Source organism: Abrus precatorius, unplaced genomic scaffold (assembly GCF_003935025.1).
Source record: "Abrus precatorius isolate BTA unplaced genomic scaffold, Abrus_2018 Scaffold6, whole genome shotgun sequence".
In the NCBI taxonomy this organism is placed as follows: Eukaryota; Viridiplantae; Streptophyta; class Magnoliopsida; order Fabales; family Fabaceae; genus Abrus; species Abrus precatorius.
The window spans coordinates 22,790,110-22,812,236 of NW_020874406.1; the positions used below are offsets into that span (position 1 = coordinate 22,790,110).

The window sequence follows — 22,127 nt, forward strand, 5'->3', positions numbered from 1 at the left end:
AATTTATGGCCAACAATGAAGAGAATCATGAAAAGAGATTGACGGATGTGCCAATAGAAAAGAAAGGGAGATTTGGGAGATAAGGGTTGCTTCCGTGTGAGAAATAATCATTTGATTGGAGGTCACGTAACTTCAAATAAATTAGTAAACTATATCCATTATAAATGTATTTGAATTAGATTAAAAGATTAAATTTGAAATTATAAATCACGTACTATGTATGTCAATTTTTAAGAGAAATTTAATTAATTTTAGGAAAGTATATTTAAATAATGTTGAAAAAATGACTATTTGCAACCTAAGACCTTTTCTCACTGAGTTTAAAGTAAATAATTGTTTCAAAGCTAAAGAAATGACAATTTTATCTATTTTCCTAAAAAAAATTGGTAAACTGTTTTTTTCTTAAATTTACTTTATTTGGTTTTAAAATTTGTAAAATAAGGAAGATGAAATGTTTTTTCATTTTCTTTGGAAGTTATAAGACCATTTTTTTTGTCAACAAGTAAACACCCTTCAATCAAGTGCTTGACCAGGGTGATGCAGTGTGATCAAGCGCGTAAGGCGAAATTTTCTGTTACGGGTCACTCTAACATACACGTATTCTAAATCAGTTACGGATCTTATTATTTTAGTATTTCATGTCTAAATCAATTGAAGTTGGAGATAAGAATAATAATATTTTTACCACCTGTAAAAAAAAGCATAAAATTGTAGTAGATAAAATAGAGATGAAAAGTAAAGAAAATATATTAAAAAAAAGAAGATAATATAAATGTAAACAAAATGTAGCTTGATCATCATTATTATTTTCATTAATAAAAAAAACTAGATATTATTTTCAATGTAGTTTTTGTTGAAATATTAGCCGTCGTATAAAATCATTGAAAGGGGTTGTAATGCAAGGTCGTATATAAAATTTCAGGGGATATTATTTAATTACAATAATTTTTTTCTAATTTTTTATGTTTACAGTTTTGCAAAAAAAAAAAAATCTTAATTTTCATAAAAAATATTAATTAACTTCCTATTATGCTCTTATTATATTAATTAATATTTATCTTTTATTTAACAAATATCAATTATTTAAAATATAATATAAAAATTAATTATTCATTAAGTGTATAATACAATAATTAAAAATAAAAAATTACTAAATTGTCAAAAAAAAATAGAGTAAAAAAATCCGTACAGAAAATTATTTATTTACAAACTTTATTTATGAAAAAAAAACCCAATTATTCGACATAAAATCCCTTCATAATTGTTGACGGACTTGTTGATTCTTTGCAAACAAATATTGATCAATGTAGTGGATTTAAACAAGACAATGGCTCCTCATCCAATTAAAACAGGATTTGGCTTTAAAGTTTCCCTTCACAGATGCAAATTCGTTTTAATAAATTTTGATTAATATTTTAAATTTCACACTTAATTAATGGATTAAGGTGGCTATTGGCATGCCTAATTTTTTCACCAATTGCTTCTTTTTAATTTCTTTAAAGACAAGACAGACAAAAAATTATCATAATTTGGATACTTGATCCTCTTTACTCACTAACAAAATGTAACCCAAGATAAACAAATTAAACAGAACATTCAGGGTCTACTCTTGTCTACCAAAACAATTACATGCACTAATTTTTTTTATGGTACAGTATATGCACTATTATACTTGGAACTATGGCCAACTTGTTCAAATAAATACCCAAAAATAGGTGGCTTATGTCCTTTCCAGCCAATTATGACTTGGTAGCGCCGTTTATATATGACATGATAATTTTGTCTTTTTTTTATTCAACCAACAAGATTACCATTTGCTGTTGGTAATACCATTTTTAAGAATGCAACGATATTGAAAGGACAACACAATTGGGACAAGTTTTCCTTAGCTTTTGTTTCTTCTTTCTCAGTTTCCCTGCTAGGGATATTGTCCACATGCCAGAATCACTGATTATTTTCTCTTTCCACTGCCACATAAGGGTTAGAATTATGATAGATTCTCTAAAATGGATAAAGCCTCTGGCAAATTCTTTCCTTTATTTTGAGGTAACGCCAATTTTTTGTCCCTAAGTATATATAAGAACATGATCAATCAATCTCAATTTTCCTGTTAAAATCTCGAGAAATCAGGTTAAGAGTTAACGATATTAATTAAAATAGTTAGTCAATAGTTGTGAGATAGTTACTGTCTCACTTGCATATAAAATCATGTAATTATCCTGATGTACATGTTTTTAATGAATTCAGCTTATGATTTTCTCTCTCAACTCTTCTATTTATCGATTATAAACCATGATTTCTAATATCAAAGCAATGACTTTTGTCTTTCTCCACTGCAAAGATATTTTGGAAGTCATTTTTGCCAAACTTCATTTGATTTAGACGAGAGTCGTAAATGTGTAGGACTCTGCACTTCAGTTGTTATTATGTTTTTATATTGTTTAGGAAAAAGAGGTGGGAAGGAGATGACACCTTCAATTTTACTACTAGACAAGGCACCATTATCAGACAATTACTGCATAACCTGAATTGCAATTTGATTTACCCCATTGCAGTTATTTAATTAGCCTCTAGCTACTAAAAGATTTTTTTAGGGAGGGATATTCACTAAGAAACATGACTCAAATTTTGATACATCGTTATTCTTTTTTTTTTAAATCACTTAATTTACTTATATTTTTATTTGTTTGAAAATATTGTATAATTCATCCTTAACTAAAAATATAAATTAACTATGCATCCTCCAGCCTGTGAGAAAGCTATTAGAGATTATAGTTTTTTAAGATTATTAGATACATGTTTATAATCGATGAAATTAATTGAAATAGTGATTAGTTACAAGTTAATTACTTTCTCACTTGTATATGAATCGCTTATAGTTAGCTTGGTATACACATCTCTTCTCATTTTAATGAATTCAGCGTCTAATTTTCCTTTTCAATTCTTCCAAAAAATTTTTCTCATCTAACTGATGTATACAACCAACTATTTTATATGTGGTTGCAATTTCTCTTCCGCTAAGGAGTTGCATTTGACCTTCCAATATGTTAATACGCTGTTACTATTATGGTATAAAAAATAATGATCTTTATTACCTTTGTCGAAATTGGTCTAAATAGCGTACTATTTTTGTAAAGACAAAGTTACGTTGAAAGAATTGGACATATGGGTGCCTAACTTGTAGAAACATGTAATGTCACATTAAGTGAATTGGAATGAGTTATTAATTAGCATTAGTGGTATGATTATGACCAAGCAAAAAATGGTTTTGTAGCTGATGATGCTTTTGTTTTGCTACTTTTGAAGATAGAACCGGAAAATCAAAGGAAACTAGGAATGTCATGTGGCAACTTCTGTTTTATACTACGAAAAACGCATGTTGTGCCCATGTGCTCTGTCTATATATATATATATATAAATAGTGATGCATTTCGCCATAAAATTGTCTACTTAGAATTCAGATTTTCATGTTAATTACTTCCATCTTATTTACTTGTGACATAGTTTCATATTTAACCTTAATATCTGTCATCATAATCTGATGAATTGCTGTCAGATCCACCGTAGTCATAAAAGACTAATGTATGTTAAATTACAGTATGGATTCCTGTCTCATCTTTCTCTTTTTCTTTTTAAAATTTATAACAAAAAAATCTAATGATTTCGTAGAGGATTTAAAAACATAATACATAATAATTATCATTATTTTAAGAAATAATAATAGATTTTTTCAAGTTATTATTTAAAAAACATTAAGTAAATATTTAATTAAATTGTATAATTAAATATATGGAAGAAACTGTGACTGTAATCAATTACGACGACTTCCAAGCCAAGGCATGGCTAACTTTTAGCCGCAGATTTCTATGATATGAATGTAGATTAACATTGAAGTTTTTTTATATATAATTTGGAGATAAATTTTAAAGTATTTAAAAGAATATACGAAATATGAACTCATTGATTAATTGATAGATACTAAATAATAAAAAAAATAAAAGAAGGGTTTGGGAGGAGGGGATGGGAATTAACAATAAATTCCAAATGAAGATACAAAAACCTTATCATTATCACGAAAGTAGAAGAAGAAACGCACTAGGTGTTCTCAGCCGTGGCAAATTTTTAGTGTGATCCACTTTAATTGAACTTGCTTTACGAAAAGACCTTTGCTTTTGTTTTCTTGAGTTAGATGGGCTTTTGCTTTTCTACTTTGTTGGTTTCAGCAACCAAATTTTTTGAGTGTGGTTGAGAAAAGGGATAGGTGCATGGCTTCGAATTAATAAAAAGGATATGACATAATTTCCAAATATTATCATATATTTATCATTGCCACCAAGAAGAAAAAAAGAGTTTCATGAGAAGAGGAAAACATTGATTGAGACATCAACTCTAGAAGAATGATGAACGGACCAAGAGACAGTGAAAGAAATGACCCCAGATTCTCCAGTATATGTGCACTCACCAAAGGGTCTATAGATAATGACAGATATCAATTTCAAAAAAGGGTCATCGTCAAGACTCGAGAAAGAAGACAATTATAACAGTAACAATAACATTAACATTAACAATGTACTTAAAAAGAAATTCATAATTAACGTATTTGGCGTATTGTTTGGCCTTATTAGCAACCAATATTCAAACCTTTTGACCCTAAGAAGGGGTATCCGATAAACCTTACTGCTCATATAGGTTCACTGTTTATTTATCTTATTCTTATGGATGATTAGTGTTATATCACTTAGTTTTTGTATCTCAGCATTAAGAAACACCATAATTGAATACGGGACTAATTTCTACCAATTAGATGTATCTTTTTTTTTGGGGCTAGGAAAGTTACTTTTACAGGTACACAAGTGTTGCTTCAGCATACAGTTAATATTTTAAGGATTTTGTTATTAAAAATAATAATAAGGGTTTGATAATTTTCTCTTAAATGTTTACCAGTAACTTTTTTGGAGATGTTGGCTTTTATGATGCAACGAACTGTTTCTTATCTTTACTTTATTTTAATTTTTTATCTACCTAACATCAAACAATGCAAAGAATATATATTAAAAGATTGAATAAATAATATATTTTTATTAAAAATATAACTTTCAATATACATAAATTTTTATTATGTGTCCAAAGGCACTTTAAAAATACTTATGTATGGCATCTAACCTTAAAATTAATTATGCTAATTCTTCTCTATTTTTTTTTTAATAATATTGACCCTTCTCTTAGGGAATCCATCAGTCAATGCTTAAATAATAACCCAGTTTGGAAAATATCTGGGCATTCCAATATTTCAGCACAAATCTTCTAGGTCTCAGTTTTTTTTTCTTATAGATAAAGTCAGACAAAAATTATCTTTATAGAAAATGAATTCTCTCTCATTGACCGGACGGGTCACTTTAGTTCAATCTTGCATAATGAGTATCACTTCCTATCTAATGCAATCTTTGATAATTCCCTCTTCAATTTGTAATCAAATTAAAAATATTTGTAAGAAGTTTATCTGAGAGTCTTTGAGAAATAATAAATGTCATTTGATTGGCTGAAACCATATTTGTAAACCCAAATCTGAGGAGGGCTGGGGTATAGGGATCTGCATACACTTAATAAAGCCTATGCTATTAAGCTGTGTTGGAGATTGATCTTTAACCCATTTGATCTTTGAGTTCAGATTCTAATTCATAAGTATAATTTTAACCTTAGTAACTTTATTAGATTCAGGAGACCCACTAGAAAGTCTCACCTTTGGAAGAACCTTATGTTGGTTTGGCCTTTATTCTCTCAAGGTCTGGGCTGGCAGATTAAAGATGACTGGTTTATCAGGTTTTGGACTGATTACTAGCTCTCTAACTTTGGTAAGTTGTTAAGTTATTGTAGTATTCCTCTTTCTAATCTTGATCTAAATACTCCAGTGGCTCTATTTGCTGCCAATGGAGCCTAGGACTGGGGCAAAATTTGGCCCTTTTTGCCAAACCCTATATGTAACTCCATTGCTCAGATTAATCCGCCTAACAAGAACAATGGTCTTGACCCTATGTTTTGGAATCTCTCTAATAATGGAAATTTCTCCATTAAATATGCTTACCAACTCCTTGTTCCCCTGCCCCTCTTTTTAATATGGCCTATGATTTGTTTAAAGTTATTTGGGCCTGAGATGGTTCGCCAAAATTTGCTTTCCTTCTCTGGAAAATTACTCATGGTAAAATCCTAACTAATGAGGAAACAGTTAAGAGAGACATGACTAATTTTTCCAAAGTTGTCCTAGGTGTGGTAATGACTCTGAGTCTATTATACATATTTTGAGATATTGTTACTATGCTAGATATGTTTGGAATTTTTTTATTTTACTTGTTGACTGGGTTCAGTTTTTTAGCACTAATTTAACAAATTCTTGTATGAATAATTTTCCTAATTTGTCTATGATATTTGGTGTGGTGATTTAGCATATGTGGAACAATATAAATGATTTTATCTTCCAACGGCATTCTGCCCAACCCATGAATCTTGCCCACAAAGCCTTATTTGATGCTAGTTATTTTTTTGGTCTCTATCCAACATGATTTTGGATCAAAGAAAGGTGAATTGGATCCCTCCTCCTTCTAGCCAATTAAAGTTGAATGTTGATGGTGCTGTGTCTTAGTCCAGTGGAGCTTCTGCTTGTGGAGGGCTAATCTAGGACAACCTTGGAAATTCCAGAGCTGGTTTATGCTCTATTCTCAATCCTTGTTCCTCTTTGTCTCCAGAACTATGGGGCTTGTGTATGGGTATTCAACTGGTTGTTCAAGAAAATATTCAATATATTTGGATTGAAAGTGATTCTAAGGAAGTAATCAATGTTATCTTAAATATTCAGTCTCTTTCTCACTCTTTGTTTGATCTTCTATGTAATATTATAGAGTTCCTTAGAAGTATTAGATTTGTTAGGTTAAATCATATTTGTAGAGAGGCGAACCTCTGTGCTGATTCTATGGCTAAAATGAATCTTGATCTCATGTTCCCCCTTTATCAGTTTAAGTCCCCTCCCTCTTTCCGTGTTTCTCTGTTCACCATAAATTCTTGTACCTGTTGCTATTTTAGACCCCTGAGTTAAGGGTCTTGGTTGTTTGGACTGGTGGTAAGCTCCTTTTATTAGAAAAAAAAAAGACACTTTAAAAATAATTCAAAGAAAATAACAATGAGCACAAAGACAAAAATTCCTCTTCCTTGTGCCTCTACCAAAGTTTTGATCATTTCCTAAATGGGAGGTGCTGAAAATCAAAGTGGGTTTTGGCCAAACATCTTTCCCTCAAAAAATCACATCCATTTGCAATGTGGAAGACATACGTCAATGTTTTGATCATCGTAGAAAGAAAGAGAATACAAGACCCAATAAAAAGAGAAACGACAGAGAGCAAGATATAGGATAACAATAATAATCATAATAAAATCTTTCTTCAAGCTTACGAGTTAGGATAACAGGAAAACTTTGTTTTTGGTGAGTTGTTTTTGGAGTCCACACATAATACATTTATGTTTTGATTCATTTCATTCTTTTTACTTTTAACTCCTTTTGGGTAGAAATTCTTTTGCTTTACTCTGAATACACTATTATCTTGTCCGCAATTTACGCTTTAAAAAATAAAAATAGTATGAACAAGGGAGTCTTAACACAGCAAAGAAGTATTACTATTTAACCTCCGCTGAGAACGTGAAAACAAAACCAACCAGCCTTATTAGTTTATAAGAATGAACTTACTCCCAATTGTAGTGCCAAAGTTTATTATAAATTTGTTTTCTTCACACCCTTTTAACCTTAAGAAAAATGGGAATAGCATATAGAGAAGTGAATTGTCAAAATATTGTTACATAACTAGTTCCTTAGCATCTCTACTAGTTTACCAGAAGCTGAAGTTTTGAGGTTTGAGGTTGGGAACTTTGGAGTGTTATGGTGAATCAATAACTGTTTTTTGTGATAAATTAGATAGATGATCTTTCCTTTGTCTCAATATGTCAGAAAGGCTTATGATGAGCTTTATCTTTTCTTTTTGAAAAATGAGGAGTGGGGTTTTTGTTCCAGGATGAATGATTTGTTCCTTGTATTTCGTTGACACCAGATACGCATCTTTAGGCAAATAATAATAGTAACAATTTTATTAAAAATACGTATTTGTTATATTCTTATAAGTTTAATATAATAATTTTTTTTAAAAAAAATTATTATTTTTGAATGCTTAAATTCAACTCTAAAGGTTAAGATTAACAAACCTTTTACATTTTCTTCTTTTTATATCACCCTTTATTTTAACCACCCTATTTTTTAAAAACAAAACCTAAAATGTATTAGTTACTTTCAAAAATTAAATTCTAGACCAAAAAAGTGGTATTAAAAAGCAACCCCATATTTATTGCATCATTACTAATCCATTAGTTATTATGGGCCACTTTGGAGTATGCAGGACTTTTTTGGTCCATTGATAGGATTGGACGACTGAAAAATTAGCATATAGGATTGGGTTCGTCCTCCGTGGAAAGAAATTACCTCCTTTATTTTGGAACAATGAAGGAAATTTCTTTATTAAATTCAAAGATTAAATTTTAGAAGTGTTTTATAAATTGTTTTTAGAATCTATTTAGACGAAATTTTAGTACATATTAGAGATTAAATTATGAAAAGTGATTTATAAATTGATTTCAAATCTAATTTCCCGAAGAGTTCTGAAATTAAATTTCCAAATAAAAAAAATGAAGTGTAAAAAGAAATTCTCTCCATATTTTGTTTGAAGGAACTTGTCCGCCAATGTAAATTCTGGACCAAAGAAAAAGAGGGTCAATAAAAGTTAAAAGGACCATGTTAATTGTTAAGAAGGAATCTATAATCAATGGCTTCCTTTTTCATATGTTCAACAATATTGAATATGGGCTGTAAGTAGATCTGATGACCCAATAAAATCAATCCAAACTAAACATAAAAGTGCTGATTGGTTCAAATTGTTGGTTTAGTTTGATTCAAACAATAACATCCCTGATTTAATTAGTTTAGGTCTTGGATTTTTAAAATAAAAGTCCAATGGACTCAACCCATCAAAATTTAGTTTATTTATTTGGTTATGTTGGAGTTATTGAGACTTCCATAGAACTAATTATGTTGTTGGCTGATAGTTAATATTTTGATTGGTTGCTAATTCACGTATGAACACATAAATAGTGCACATTATACTTTTAATTTAGTTGAATTTTTACTTGTTTGTTATGAGTTATGCTTTTACATGATATGTGATACATTGCCTCCTATTTGATGGATTTTAAGTATTCTTGTCTCTTATTTGATAAGCTTTGAACTACATCCTATAAGTTTGAAAGTTACAATAGATAAACTACACTTATTATTTTAACTTCACATTTTTTTTTACAAATTTTCCTTTTTCTTAATGTTTTCTACTTCTAAAAAAGTAAAATACCTGATCACTCAAACCAATTGCTTGGAAAAATTACACCTAATTTGAACCAAACCAAACCCAAAGCTTTTGATTGGTTTGGACATATTTTTCACCTAAACTCCAACCAATTTATTCTAGTTACACTCCTAATATTTAATACTCCATATCAAAGGACTGGATAAAAAAGAGAATAATATAAACCTAAGATTAGAAAAAAAATATATTAACCAATCCCCTTTACAAAATAAAAGTAGAAAAATTATTAAAAATTACATTAAGATATACTGAATACCATGAGAGCAGTGCAGTAATAATATTTTATAATCAAAACTTTCACGTTGAAAACTTTGGGGATTAAAATCTTCTCAAGTTTGATTACCTGGCGCTTCAACCTGAGAAATTCCTGGCCATGTTTCCAATAAAACCTTCCTATCTTATTCGGCATGTAGTTAACTTAATGAAAAACATTATTTGCACAATTTTCTTTAAATCGATTATTCAATACACTCTGATTGATTCATTTATTTTAGAAAATAAAACTTACGTTGTAAATTAATCATTTTTATATGTAAGCATTCTCTCATGTCTGAAATATTTTTATTTACTCGCTGTCGTCGTTCCTTATACTCGAGATATTTGAATTTCAAAGTCATCGTTACGCAAACCACACCTAAAAATTAGAATGTGTCAATATAATATTATCATAAAATAAATTAATATTTACATAGTTGCATATCCCTTTTCTCTATAAATTTATATTCTGTGGTTATCATTATCTACTTTTCGCTTAAAATATTGTCCATAGCACACAAAGCCCATTCTCTACTTCAATTATGGGAGAGGCTCGGAATTCATTCTGAAAAGCCCAGCATTTTTTCCCCTTTCTAATAAGTATGGCAAAGACAAATATAATTATGATACACATCAAGAGAACTCCTACGCCTGCATCACACTTCTTCATTTTAGCTACACACCAAGAAAACTCACTGCGCCTGTATTACTTCCGAATCCACACGCCGCTAACTATGCCTCAATATGGACAATGTTGAAGAGAATAGCCTTTCCTAAATAATAATTTACTAATAATTGCTTTAAATTAAATAACTCTCCTGCACTGCAACCTGGTCACAAAGCAAGATGATTGACTTTCGTGAGTTCATCTAACAATTAGTGATCTGAGTCTTGTGATGTTTGCTGCAATAAAATAACCATTGACACGTGCTGTCTTCACTACACGGATGACCTGATGAAGTGCAAGGAAAACAAAATCGTAAGTTCTCTCTTAAATTTACAATTCACAGAACTTCAAATCATTTGGCAGAAAGGATGCAGTTAATGATGAATGACTGCCCAAAGAAGAAAGTGAATACTAACATTACAACCTAGTCTACCCAGATAGAGTCACAAACTAGGCTGGCTTTAAACCACGATGGTGATTTTCTAATGTCAAAAGAGGATCATTAATTAGCCCTTTGCACAAATAGCAGGCGTCTAACTTACACAAAACAAGGTCATTAGTGTAATTGTACATGTTGTAGTGTACTAGCAACACAAATTTTAACTTTTTAAATCCACGATTACCATTGTTGAATTACAGAGAGAATGATTTACCAGTTTTAACATAGCATTTAAAATGACTTACAACAAAGTTACACTTAGGGAAATACCTAAAGGAGTCCTCTTATATTTTAGATGTATTTTTAAAATACGTTTATACAAAAAAGTAAAAAATAAAAGTGAGAGAAAGAAATAATGGTATAGAGTATCAATTTTTAGTAGTTCAATTAACAAAATTAAATGTTCATTTAAGCCTAAAATGAATTTTAAGATGAGACCTTTTAAACTAATGAGAATGGTGTGAAGAGAATAAAGAATGATGTTCGTAATGAGAATGAAGAAACAAATGAAACTTTTTTTTATGAGAAGAGAGAAATTCATGAAAAGTACGACGAGGGGCCCTCTTTTGAAAAAAAAAAAAATACCATTTATTAAAAGTAGTTACTAACTTGTTTTAATTTTTTATAAAAATATATTAATATGTAAAAATATTTTTAGGCTGAAAGCAAGGGCTTTAGGCCCCTTACCCTAAGGCCAGCCCTGTTAATTGGCCACAGCCCACATAATTCAGTTAAATAATTGAAATAAACAAAGCATCAAAATATTATACTCGCGGACAAGAGTGAATCGAGTTTTGGGATAAGAAAGGGGCGGGAAAGTATTTTATTTTAAATTAAAAAAGTTATATAATCTTTATAAAAGTAAATAAAAATTAACACATTAAATTTATACAATCTATCAGTTTATTTCCTTTAATTTAAAAAAAAATGAAATTAGAGAATGTTTATTAGAAATAAAAAGTCCGTCCTTCCCTCCTTTTCCCTCTAATACTCGACTCCCAATCACACCCTAAAATGACATGTTAACTTGCTGTAAAATCAGAAACGTGGTTACCTGATATTCTGGTTTCGCGGTGCTTCACTAGCTGGTTGAATCCCATCATATCTGCTGCTGGCATTGTTACTTTGTGCTCTCTCCGCATCTTGGACCATGTTTTTAGACATTTTATACGAATGATGCCCTGAATACCCCTTCAAATCGCTTTGAACTTCTGCCAACGGGTTCACAAAATATGCACCCTTACCAAGCTGCAATCTTTTGTTATTTGCAGCTAATATTTCTTTGCTTCCATCTTTGTCGATTGCATTATGCACAACATTTGTAGATGCTATGCCTCCGAAAGAGAACCTTGATGCTGAATATCGACCTTCTGTCTTCTTCCAGAATTTAGAACTCAAGAAGTCAGTACCAGGTAGCTTGCAACACGTGTCTTCTGTGGCATCAGTATTGGGAATCCTGCCACTTGAAACTGCCAAATCATATGATATTTCATCCAGGGCCATCTCTAGGCCATGTACACGTGTCTCCAGGGAATTCATACCACTTTGGGAGCTTCCAATAAATCTCTATATTCAAATTTACAAAGACATGAGTCAGAAATATATAATTATTCTTTTGAAAATCTATTAGATAAGCTTTTAAGCAAGGGTATGGGGTATTAAAAAGGGAACCGGGGGGGGAGGTGTTGGGGGTGGAGCCCGGCCATATGGGGGAGAACATCAGAGATCAGCTATATATTTCATTCCCAATACAGTCATAACCATATCTTCAAATAATTAAGCATGCTTTATTCATTCTACATTGTGTCATAAGGGAGGACGAAACTCAATTACGTCAACATGTTTGCCATTAATATATGCATCTTGTCTATATTATGAAATTACCAGCCCAAGAAGGAAAAAAATTATTCTGATTCAGGAAGAAAATTCATAAACAGGTTCATAAATTTCAGAAAAAAAAATGGAACATATATTCAATTTACCAAGCCTACACAAATGAAGAATAATTCAAAAGCTCAATATGGAAAAGTCAACTTAGACAGGAATAGAACTGCCTAAATAAGATTTAATAAAATGTTTATCAAAGTATGATAGTATACCTGGAGAAGGTCTAATAGATTTGACTGTTGGTTTTCAATTTGAATAAGTTGTTCACGGATCAAAGAAAAATCCTCCACATCTTGTAGGTTCTCACAAACATCATGTACATTGTTGACTATAACATCTACATCAAGATTGTCGTCACCATAACATGGAACCACACGAGATTTTGAACCACTGAATCTCCTCATTTTTTCATCTGACATCTTGCTAAAGAGAACACGCTTTATATCTGCCCTCGAATATACCCCATTTTTGTATGGGATTGGCTTAGAAACTTCAAAATCACACCTTTTAATATCATCCTCCCTAGACATATTCGAGGGGGAGGACCTTACTGGGGTTTCAAGTTTTTCATCTAAGGATTTCTCACGATCCTGCTGATGCAATGTCCCTATTCTTGAATTTTTGTCATTACTCTTTAGAGAACTCTCTCTTTTCATGTTGGATATGAATGAAACCGAAGATGGAGGGGACCTGTTAGCAGGGACTGTTTTCTTTGATTGAGAAGATTTAAAGCCAACATTAGGAGAACTTATAGGGAGCACCTGACCTTCACCATTATCTGTGCCTGTAAGAAACGGCCAACAACATAAAAAAGGACGAGATTAGTTCACCAGCAGATATGAAAGCTTCACTCCCTCAAATGGTTAAAACATAAAGGAAAACATGGTTTGATTTTAAGCAACTAAAATGGAAGGTTTTATAGAGGAAAAAAAAAGTATTCACTATAATCTTAAATTTCCAATGTTGTAAATACTAACGTTAATAAAACTGAAAAAGATACAGGAACAAAAAACAAATGAAAAGAGACCTAAACTTCAAATTCTGAAATGGAACAATTTTCGGTCAGTTAGGGGTTTTAACACGATGAAAAAAATCACGGGGTAAGTTTATATCCAGGAATTTTCATGAAAAATCCATCCCTAGATTTTTTCACAGCCAACTTGAAGGGAAAACCAAACCAACAGACTCGCAATCACAATAATTCCCGTACCATTCACACTCTTTGGAAAGTAAACTCAATTCAGCCAAACTCGAACTGAAGGAAAGCCCAACAAGTAGATTCACATCAGTCACTATTTAGAAATTAACATCCGAACCTAACACAATGCGAAAAACAAGCCTTACCAACTGAAGCACATTCAGACTTAGCCGAAGCAGGAACATCCTCAGACACATCCTTCCACATCTCCAAAGCACGATTCATAGTCTCACGAACTACTTTGATCTGCAACAACAGTACCACTTCAATCATATCAACATTCAGCATTATTATTTCCATTTCTTACTTCTAGTTCTTTTCAATTTCACTACCTTGAAAAATGTATAATTATAATCTTACTAAGTTAAATTTACCTTATCAAACCTTCGATTCTGCAATGAATCCAAACACAGAACCCTATGCTGCACTGCCAAATCTTTCTCCACCGAAGCCACCTTCCCCAGCGCCTCGGCCGAAGCTTTTCTCACCGTCCAATCCTCATTGCCGAGGAACTCAACGAGGCACGGCACCAACCAATTCATCGCTCCGCGACTCGAAGCGCCGCCGGCGGCGACCACACTTCCGATCAGCACCAGCAGCGCCGCCCTTGCTCTGCACGCGTCGTTCTTCACGAGCTTCCCAAGCTTCGGCAGCGCGCTCCTCCGGAGCGCGTCAACGTCCGGGTCCGGCGCCGCATCAACCGCCGCCGCGAGGCACAGCGCGGCACCGATCTGTGCATTGGCGTCCTGCTCCTGCGCCAGTGCGTCCATGAGCGGCCTCAGGAACGCGGCGGAGAACGGCGGCCGGGTGATCCGCGAGGACATGGAGGCGACGGCGTCGACGCATGCGGATCGGACGGCGGAGTCGGGGTCGCGGAGGCGGCGGAGGACGGTGGCGATCATCTTGGAAATGAAAGGGGAAAGAGCGTTGCCGTGGAAGCGCGAGAGAAGGTTCAAGAGGTGAACGCATTGTTTGCGAACCGGCGATTTGGAAGAGGAATCAGTGTTGTGAATGCAGGAGAGAAAAGAGGAGAATGAGTCGTGGCTTAGGGTTCGGGCGATGTACTCTAGCTCCGCGGCGGCGCCGGCGAGGGTGTCGCGGTCGGAAAGCTTGTTGAGGCAAGTAATGACTCGTTGCCGGAGGTCCTGAGTCGACCCGGTGGCGGCGAGTTGGGGAGGGCCGCTGAGCGAGTGGCGCCTGGAGGACATTGCTGTGTTTTATTTTCCTTTTCTGGTTCCGGCGGCGGCGAGTCAGTGACTCGGCATTCGAGAAGCGGCGGTGACGGAGACGAAAGTGAGTAACCGTCTAAACGGTGAGTTGAGAATGATTTTGGCGGTAGAGTTTGGAAGAGTTGGGTGTTGCTTCAAGGAAGTTTCGTTATCGTTGGGATTTTATATCAATGCACTTCGAGCTGTGCGGTGCGCATGGATGCATGTATGCTGGAGTTTGGATTTTATTTTTTTTTTTTAACTATTATCATTATATATGGAAATATAATTCTATTGAACTAAGTATGGAAATGGATAAATTATATGTCGTTTGAGTAAAAGTGTTTTAGAGTTTTTTTTTTTAATAACTATTTTACTGGCTTAAAAACTTAATAACAAAAGTTTATTTTAGTAATTTGTAATATTTTTGTTTTTTTAATGAAGTATTAGATAATGTTTGAACTTATAATTGTTATTTATTACATTTTTATGTTATTTTATACTTAATTCGACTGCTCATTTTACTATTTTTAGCTTAATTAACTAATCTATCATCTTTTAACTTTTCATAATTTTTTAAATTAATTTATATCCTAATTTTTCGATTAAATTCGTAGTACTAATGGCTCTTCTTTAAAATGACAATGATTTAATTCGTTTTAAGTAAATTTTAAATTTGTATGCGTATCATGCATGAGTTTGTAATATAAGTAATTTAATAATTTATCCTTACATGGTTAAAAATTTTAAATTTATTGATGATGGTAACATTAACTAAGTTATCATTATTTAAATTAATAACTTTTTTTTGCTATTAATTAATAACTTATTTAGTGTGTCTTCAAAATCTTATTGACATTAAATTAGTTATTTAAGAAAACTGTGATATCAAATAAATTAGCGTCAGAAAGAATTTATATGTAACACTTATTTACCTTTGTAAAAATAATTTATATACTCTACTAATTGAATAAATATTTAATTAAGTTACTTATTTAAATATAATTTAAATCCTTTAAATGTTATTAAAATAGTGATATCAATATTTTATGCATAAAAAATTGACTTTTATATCTTATAATAATAATAATAAATAAACATAAAACATGGTCATATAACTCTAGTGATTATTTCATTAGTAAAATCTTATGAACAATTGCTTCTGAACTTGATAGCTGATTGTTAGATAACCTAATATCTATTACTATTAGATTAATAAAGTTTAAATACTTATATTTCACTAATTTTTAGTTATTTTAATTAAAATCCAATAAAATATTCCAACTTTTATCATAATTTTATTAATTAAAAAAATAAACTGTACCATGTGTATTATATTAGATTTATGTTAAACTTGTTATATTTTATATCTATTTATAAAATTCTGATGCATTATATGATTATGCTATTAGTATAACTAAAAACAGAAATATTTTAACTAAATATAAAAAATCAAGTTAAATAAATATTATTAAAATATTTTTATTAAATTATTTAGGTTTAAATTTTATATATATATATATATATATATATATATATATATATATATATAGATGTAAATAAGTCAGTTAAATATAAATCTAGATAGATTTTTAAGTTCAAAATTTATAAATAAAAAAGTTATTAAAAATATTTTGTCCGCTTAAAAGAAATCACTTGTCTTAACTCAAATCAAACCAGATTCAAGTTCAATTAAAAGATAAGATAAAAGAGTTTTGTTTTTTTGTGAAAATGAAATTTGTTGATATTAAAAGACCTAAACCGCTATATTTTACAAGAATGAAAAGTAAAAAGAAACCGTGATTTTAGGCTAATTACGTGTGAGTGAATATTATAGAAAATGCAATTATTTTCTAAGCACGTTTCATGGCATTAATATGTTGGACTTTAAAACCCTAAATCCTAAACCCTAAACTTAATGTTAGTTGATATAATTCAACAATATATTATAAAATGAATCCTAAATAATTATTGTATTTCTTTCGTTTCAAATACTCATAATTTAAGATAGTTGCACATCAACAGCAACTAAGAAAGATAATGAATTAATTCTTTATTATTTTGAGAGATATCAATCTCATGAAAAGATTAATTCCAAAGTAAAAAAAAAAAAAATGTTTGTGAGGGGAATACAATAGTTTATTTTATACATAATTAAGATATGGAAGTTATCAAATTAAATAGCATGATTCACATTCTTGTGTTTACCCCCAAGTTATTGATATCTGCGTGTCTAACTCAAGTTCTAGCTATAAGAGTTTGGTTGTCACATGCATCAAAGGCCACGTAGATGTAGCAGTAGCAATAGAATAGAAGTGGAATAATTAGCAGGAGGTGATAAGAACTTAATTATTGCGTGTTTAATCTTAATTTGGATACCCAGTTCCCCAACATTCAGATGATTTGACTATATACCTCATAATTTATTTTATAATCAAATACTAACAATGGTCAGCATGTAATAAGAGGATAGTAGCACATGACCAACCACATGCAATGTAAGATGTAATACTACCCATTACAGAAGAGCATCTATAGCTTCATGTGAGAGTTGAAATTAATTGACAGCAAAACATTAGATAAAAATACTATTTCTCTCTCTCTCTCTCACTCACTCACTTCATAAGAATCAGGAAAGTATCTAGCAAATTTAATTATGGAGGCCTAAATGTGGAGCATGTGAAGGAGGTAAGGAGAAGATATATATTTTGTTATCATATGCTGGTAAAACTTCACAATGAGCCCACAGGATTCAACTTGTATAGCAGTCACGTGACCCCTTGAAAATGGATATTCATTGAATTGTACCTATTTATTTATTTATTTTCTTGTAAAAGCGAAACAAAACAATTGGATTGGCTATGGAGAGAGGGTACTCTTTTTCTCTCAAATTAATTTCATATAACTTTGTTGCTGCCCCTCAATTAGAGAAAAATCTATTTCTTTGTCTCTTTAGTAGATATTCCTTATATGTAATATTCACCAACTGAACCATCAATTATCTTTACATAAGCAAGGACCCAACCAAAGAATAGTGGTGCTGTTGGTGACTAAATCTAACTGCCCAAAAATTAAGCCACAGTTATGAAAGGTGAAAATGATATAGAAAGAAAAAAAACAAGTAAAAGAGGAGGAATCAAGAAGGAAAGAAACAAAAAGGCCAAAAAGTGTTATAATTCTAACTACCACTGTAGCTACTTGCATGCAGTGGAAAGAGACTAAAGAGGTTATCTGCTTCTCCGTGATTTAAGTTAAGAGGCAGTGATGATTTAAAGCACGAAGAGTGGGCAAAGGTAACTTGATTGGTATCTACGAGAACCTACAAAGAGTCTCTCATTATTATACACAGAAGCTTACACATCAAATACCCCATAATTCATGGAATAAGAAAAGGACAAAGAATAAGTTGATGAATCCATGTGACCATTTGCGTTTCATTTTCGTGATAAAGACTTGGCTGTTCTTGGCCTTGTGCTGTAGTTATCACATAGCGGGTGCGGCCACCATAATTAGACGAACCATATATAGAACAATCTCCCTACTTGATAGTTTTAAATTATTACCAATTTCATATAATGATTTTTTTAATCTACGTACAAGGATATATAGTAACTTTTTTATTCAAAATTACATGATATCGTTAAATTTAATATATAAATTAAAGATAAAAAGAACTCTGCATATAAAATATTTTCAGCTTATCTTATTTGGATATATGTTTGAAGATCATATACAAATATACAATATGGTATCAACCTTCTATTATAGGTTACACTAAATTTTAATATAAATTTTGGCAGAATTTTTTCTAATACATGTTAATTTCCTTATATTTGTTTATCACTTTTTTACAAAAATTAAAATTTTACCACACATAACTAATATATTATATAACAATATATTAATTGATACATCAAACACAAACACAAACACATCACCATCCTAAACCATTATAGAACACATCCCCTTATAACTCCACAACATGCATATTCTACAAATTTCACAAATACAAACAATTCCACAGCACACAATAATCAGGTTCAGAGAGAACCTCTACGTCTTTCCCCAGTCATATAATCTCCAATCTTACAACTCTATCTTAGAAATATTAAGTCTCTAAAAGATATAAAAAATTAAACCGATTAAAAGTTCCTAGAGAGAGAGGGGCGAGAGAGAGTTATGAAAAAATGAGGAAGGAGAAGGGAGAGGCGCCGTTTTATGGGTTTCAATCATTACAGACAGAAAAATACATCTGTAAAGGGTTTAATGAAACGATGCATTTCAAGTCCATTTACAGACGAAAAAATTCGTCAGTAATTTGCCACCTAAAAGGTCGGTTAAAAACGGTCATATTTATAGATGGAAAAATCTGTCTGTAATTCCTATCTATACCATTTCGCGCCAAATAGTGGAAATGGTGGGCAAATTATAGACAGATTTTACAAACGGATTAAAAATACGTCTGTAATACAGATGAATTTTTCAAAAATAAAATAAAAAAATAATTCACAAATCTGTCTGTAAAATCTGTCTTAAATAGCGCTTTTCTAGTAGTGAGCTGTAGCATTGGGTTGGAATAAACTTTTGCTTTATTTTCCTTAGCGTAGAAAGGGGGTTAAATTAAACAACTCATAGAGATTCAAATTAAAAAAACTAATGAAAGCTTTGAAGTATGAAACCTTATGTGCCCCGCCATGCATTTAAATAAAAGTACAGGATTGTTGTTGTACGAGGTCAGGGAATTCTCTTTAGACACTTGGAACAACTTTAGAAATCCCTTTAATACTAATTTTAACTATTTAATTAAAGCTATTCCCATCAAGATACCCTCACTTAGTTTTGATTATATGTTTTTAAACTTATTTTGAACACAGGGCATTGTGTGAAAAACTGGCATGGGCACATACAATGCATCATGGCACTAACAATTGTATATTTCTTCGTCTTCCACTCTACGAACGATGAAAACTAGTGGGATTAAGCGATTCACTTAACGGGGGGAAAAACCTTAACGAGTAAGTGATTAGAGGAAGACAACAAGCATTGATGAAGGATAAATTAGTATGAAAAATATGAGCTCTAAAGAACCTAGTTACTCTCAAAAGTATATATGTACGTGTACAATACACGTGTGTGAATGTTTGCTTCAATTTTATTAAAGCAATGGAGTCCTCTGCCAGAATTTTAAAATAATAATAATAATAATACTGTCATTCAACCATAAATTTTCATATAATTAAAAAATATTAATTTTCATATTTAGAGTAATTTTTAATTTTTATCACTATGTATGTAAGGTTATTCTTAGAAGTTATTTTTTTTTTATTGTCTCTTTGAGTTCAAAAATTAAAAGAAGTGATGAGAATAAAATAACACTCTTTGAAGAGATAATAAAATCTTTTGTAAAAAAAAAATTATATTATCAAATACATTAATTAAAGGATTGTTCTAACTTAATATATGATATTGAGTTCAAATAAATGCAATTGTAGTAAATACTTTGATATTAAAGTTTTGTAGCCAATAGCAGTATTTTTTTTCCTCAAACTAAATTGTCTTTAATAAAAAATATTTATGGTTTAGACTTTAAAAAGTAAAAAATTTATAATATTATTAATTTTTATATTTAAAGTAATTTTTAAATAGTTAATAATGAAAAGATATAATATCAAAATTAAATTCATTTTTTTTTCAATACATAATTTCCCTTTTTGTTTTCCCTTGAGTTAAAAAAGTAGGTAAGGAGAAGTCTTGGAAGAGATGATAAAAATATGGGGAACAAGAAGGGGTGGATAAACAGGAAGTGGGATGTAAGTTGTAGGGGCTTGATGAATGTGTTTATGATGAGCATTGTGTTGTTTGACTGAGAGGCAAGACCCCATCTATTAAACTTAAACTTGGATATCCAAAGGGCATGAGTTCACATGGGGAAGGCCAAAAAGTAGACCAAAACCATGGAACACTTAGCATATCACTGCGCTTGCTTCATGTGTGTTTTCCTTCTCAAGCGACACCTCCACATGCATCCTCTGCTTGGGGAAGAAGAAAATTTAACACCGGCATGGGGTGATATGGCCCATTATTTCATTATTAATTGGGGAGAGAAATTTGGTGCAGAGGGAGCATCTCCCTGAAAACATTCCCTTCCTTCCACTATGGCCCTTCTGCCACGTGACACTTGGCATGTGCCCAATAAATTTGGATAATCTGTCCTTATCGATAACGCCATTTGTGTAGTAATATTCTACTTGTATAGCTAAGCACAATCATGGAACATATGTGTGCCTTTTACATTTGTGTTTTTTCAATTGAACAAATGTTAAAATCAAACTTCAATAATTGTATAGTAATCAGCACTGTTGTTTGGTGTACGGGTATTATATATCGTTTTCATGTGATAAGAACAGTGGGAAAAAAAATACAAAACAGTAGGAAGAGGGGTTCACGATGCTTAACATGTCATGCAAAGGGTGATTTTCAACGAGAAAACGATACTTTGGTTAGTTTTTCATAAATTGGCCAAATAAATTTGAATACTAATCCTAAAAGATGAACTGAAGTCCTCATTATGTTAAGAATCAATTTGAGCTTGTCCTTTTTTTAACTATGCCATCTGATTTTTAAGTTGGTTATAAGAATTTTAAAATAATTATTATAAAAGTCAATAATTCTTAATAATATAACAATGAATAATTAAGAAAAAAACATTTACATTCACCATACATTTTAATTTAATTCTTTAAATAATTGTGTACGCAGTATTATAATTTAAATAGGATTTAGAATGATTGCGCTGCAACCAATAATTAATTTAAGACAAATAATGAAATTTGTTTATCACTTGCATCTTTGGATCTCAGCGATGATGGTCCTTGGTCTGTCATACTTAGGTGTTAGCTTTGTCCATATTCTGCCAAGAAACATGGTACTGAATAATTAGTTTGCATTTTATATATTGCATTATATTATATATCAGCTAACCTTCATAATTCCACATGGAAGCCGCACAACAATCATAGGTTGG

At 31.4% G+C, this 22,127-nt stretch overlaps 1 protein-coding gene across 1 annotated transcript; it reads right to left on the reverse strand.

Annotated features, from left to right (window-relative positions):
- Window positions 1-10,408: 10,408 nt before the first annotated feature.
- LOC113869800 (TORTIFOLIA1-like protein 4) lies at window positions 10,409-15,234 on the reverse strand. Its single transcript, XM_027506280.1, has 5 exons — window positions 14,270-15,234; window positions 14,042-14,141; window positions 12,910-13,481; window positions 11,865-12,376; window positions 10,409-10,656 (listed from the first exon to the last, which is right to left on the reverse strand). Exons 1-5 carry the CDS (start codon window positions 15,101-15,103, stop codon window positions 10,644-10,646), a joined length of 2,031 nt encoding a protein of 676 aa, XP_027362081.1. The 5' UTR covers window positions 15,104-15,234; the 3' UTR covers window positions 10,409-10,643.
- Between the last annotated feature and the right edge of the window lie 6,893 nt (window positions 15,235-22,127).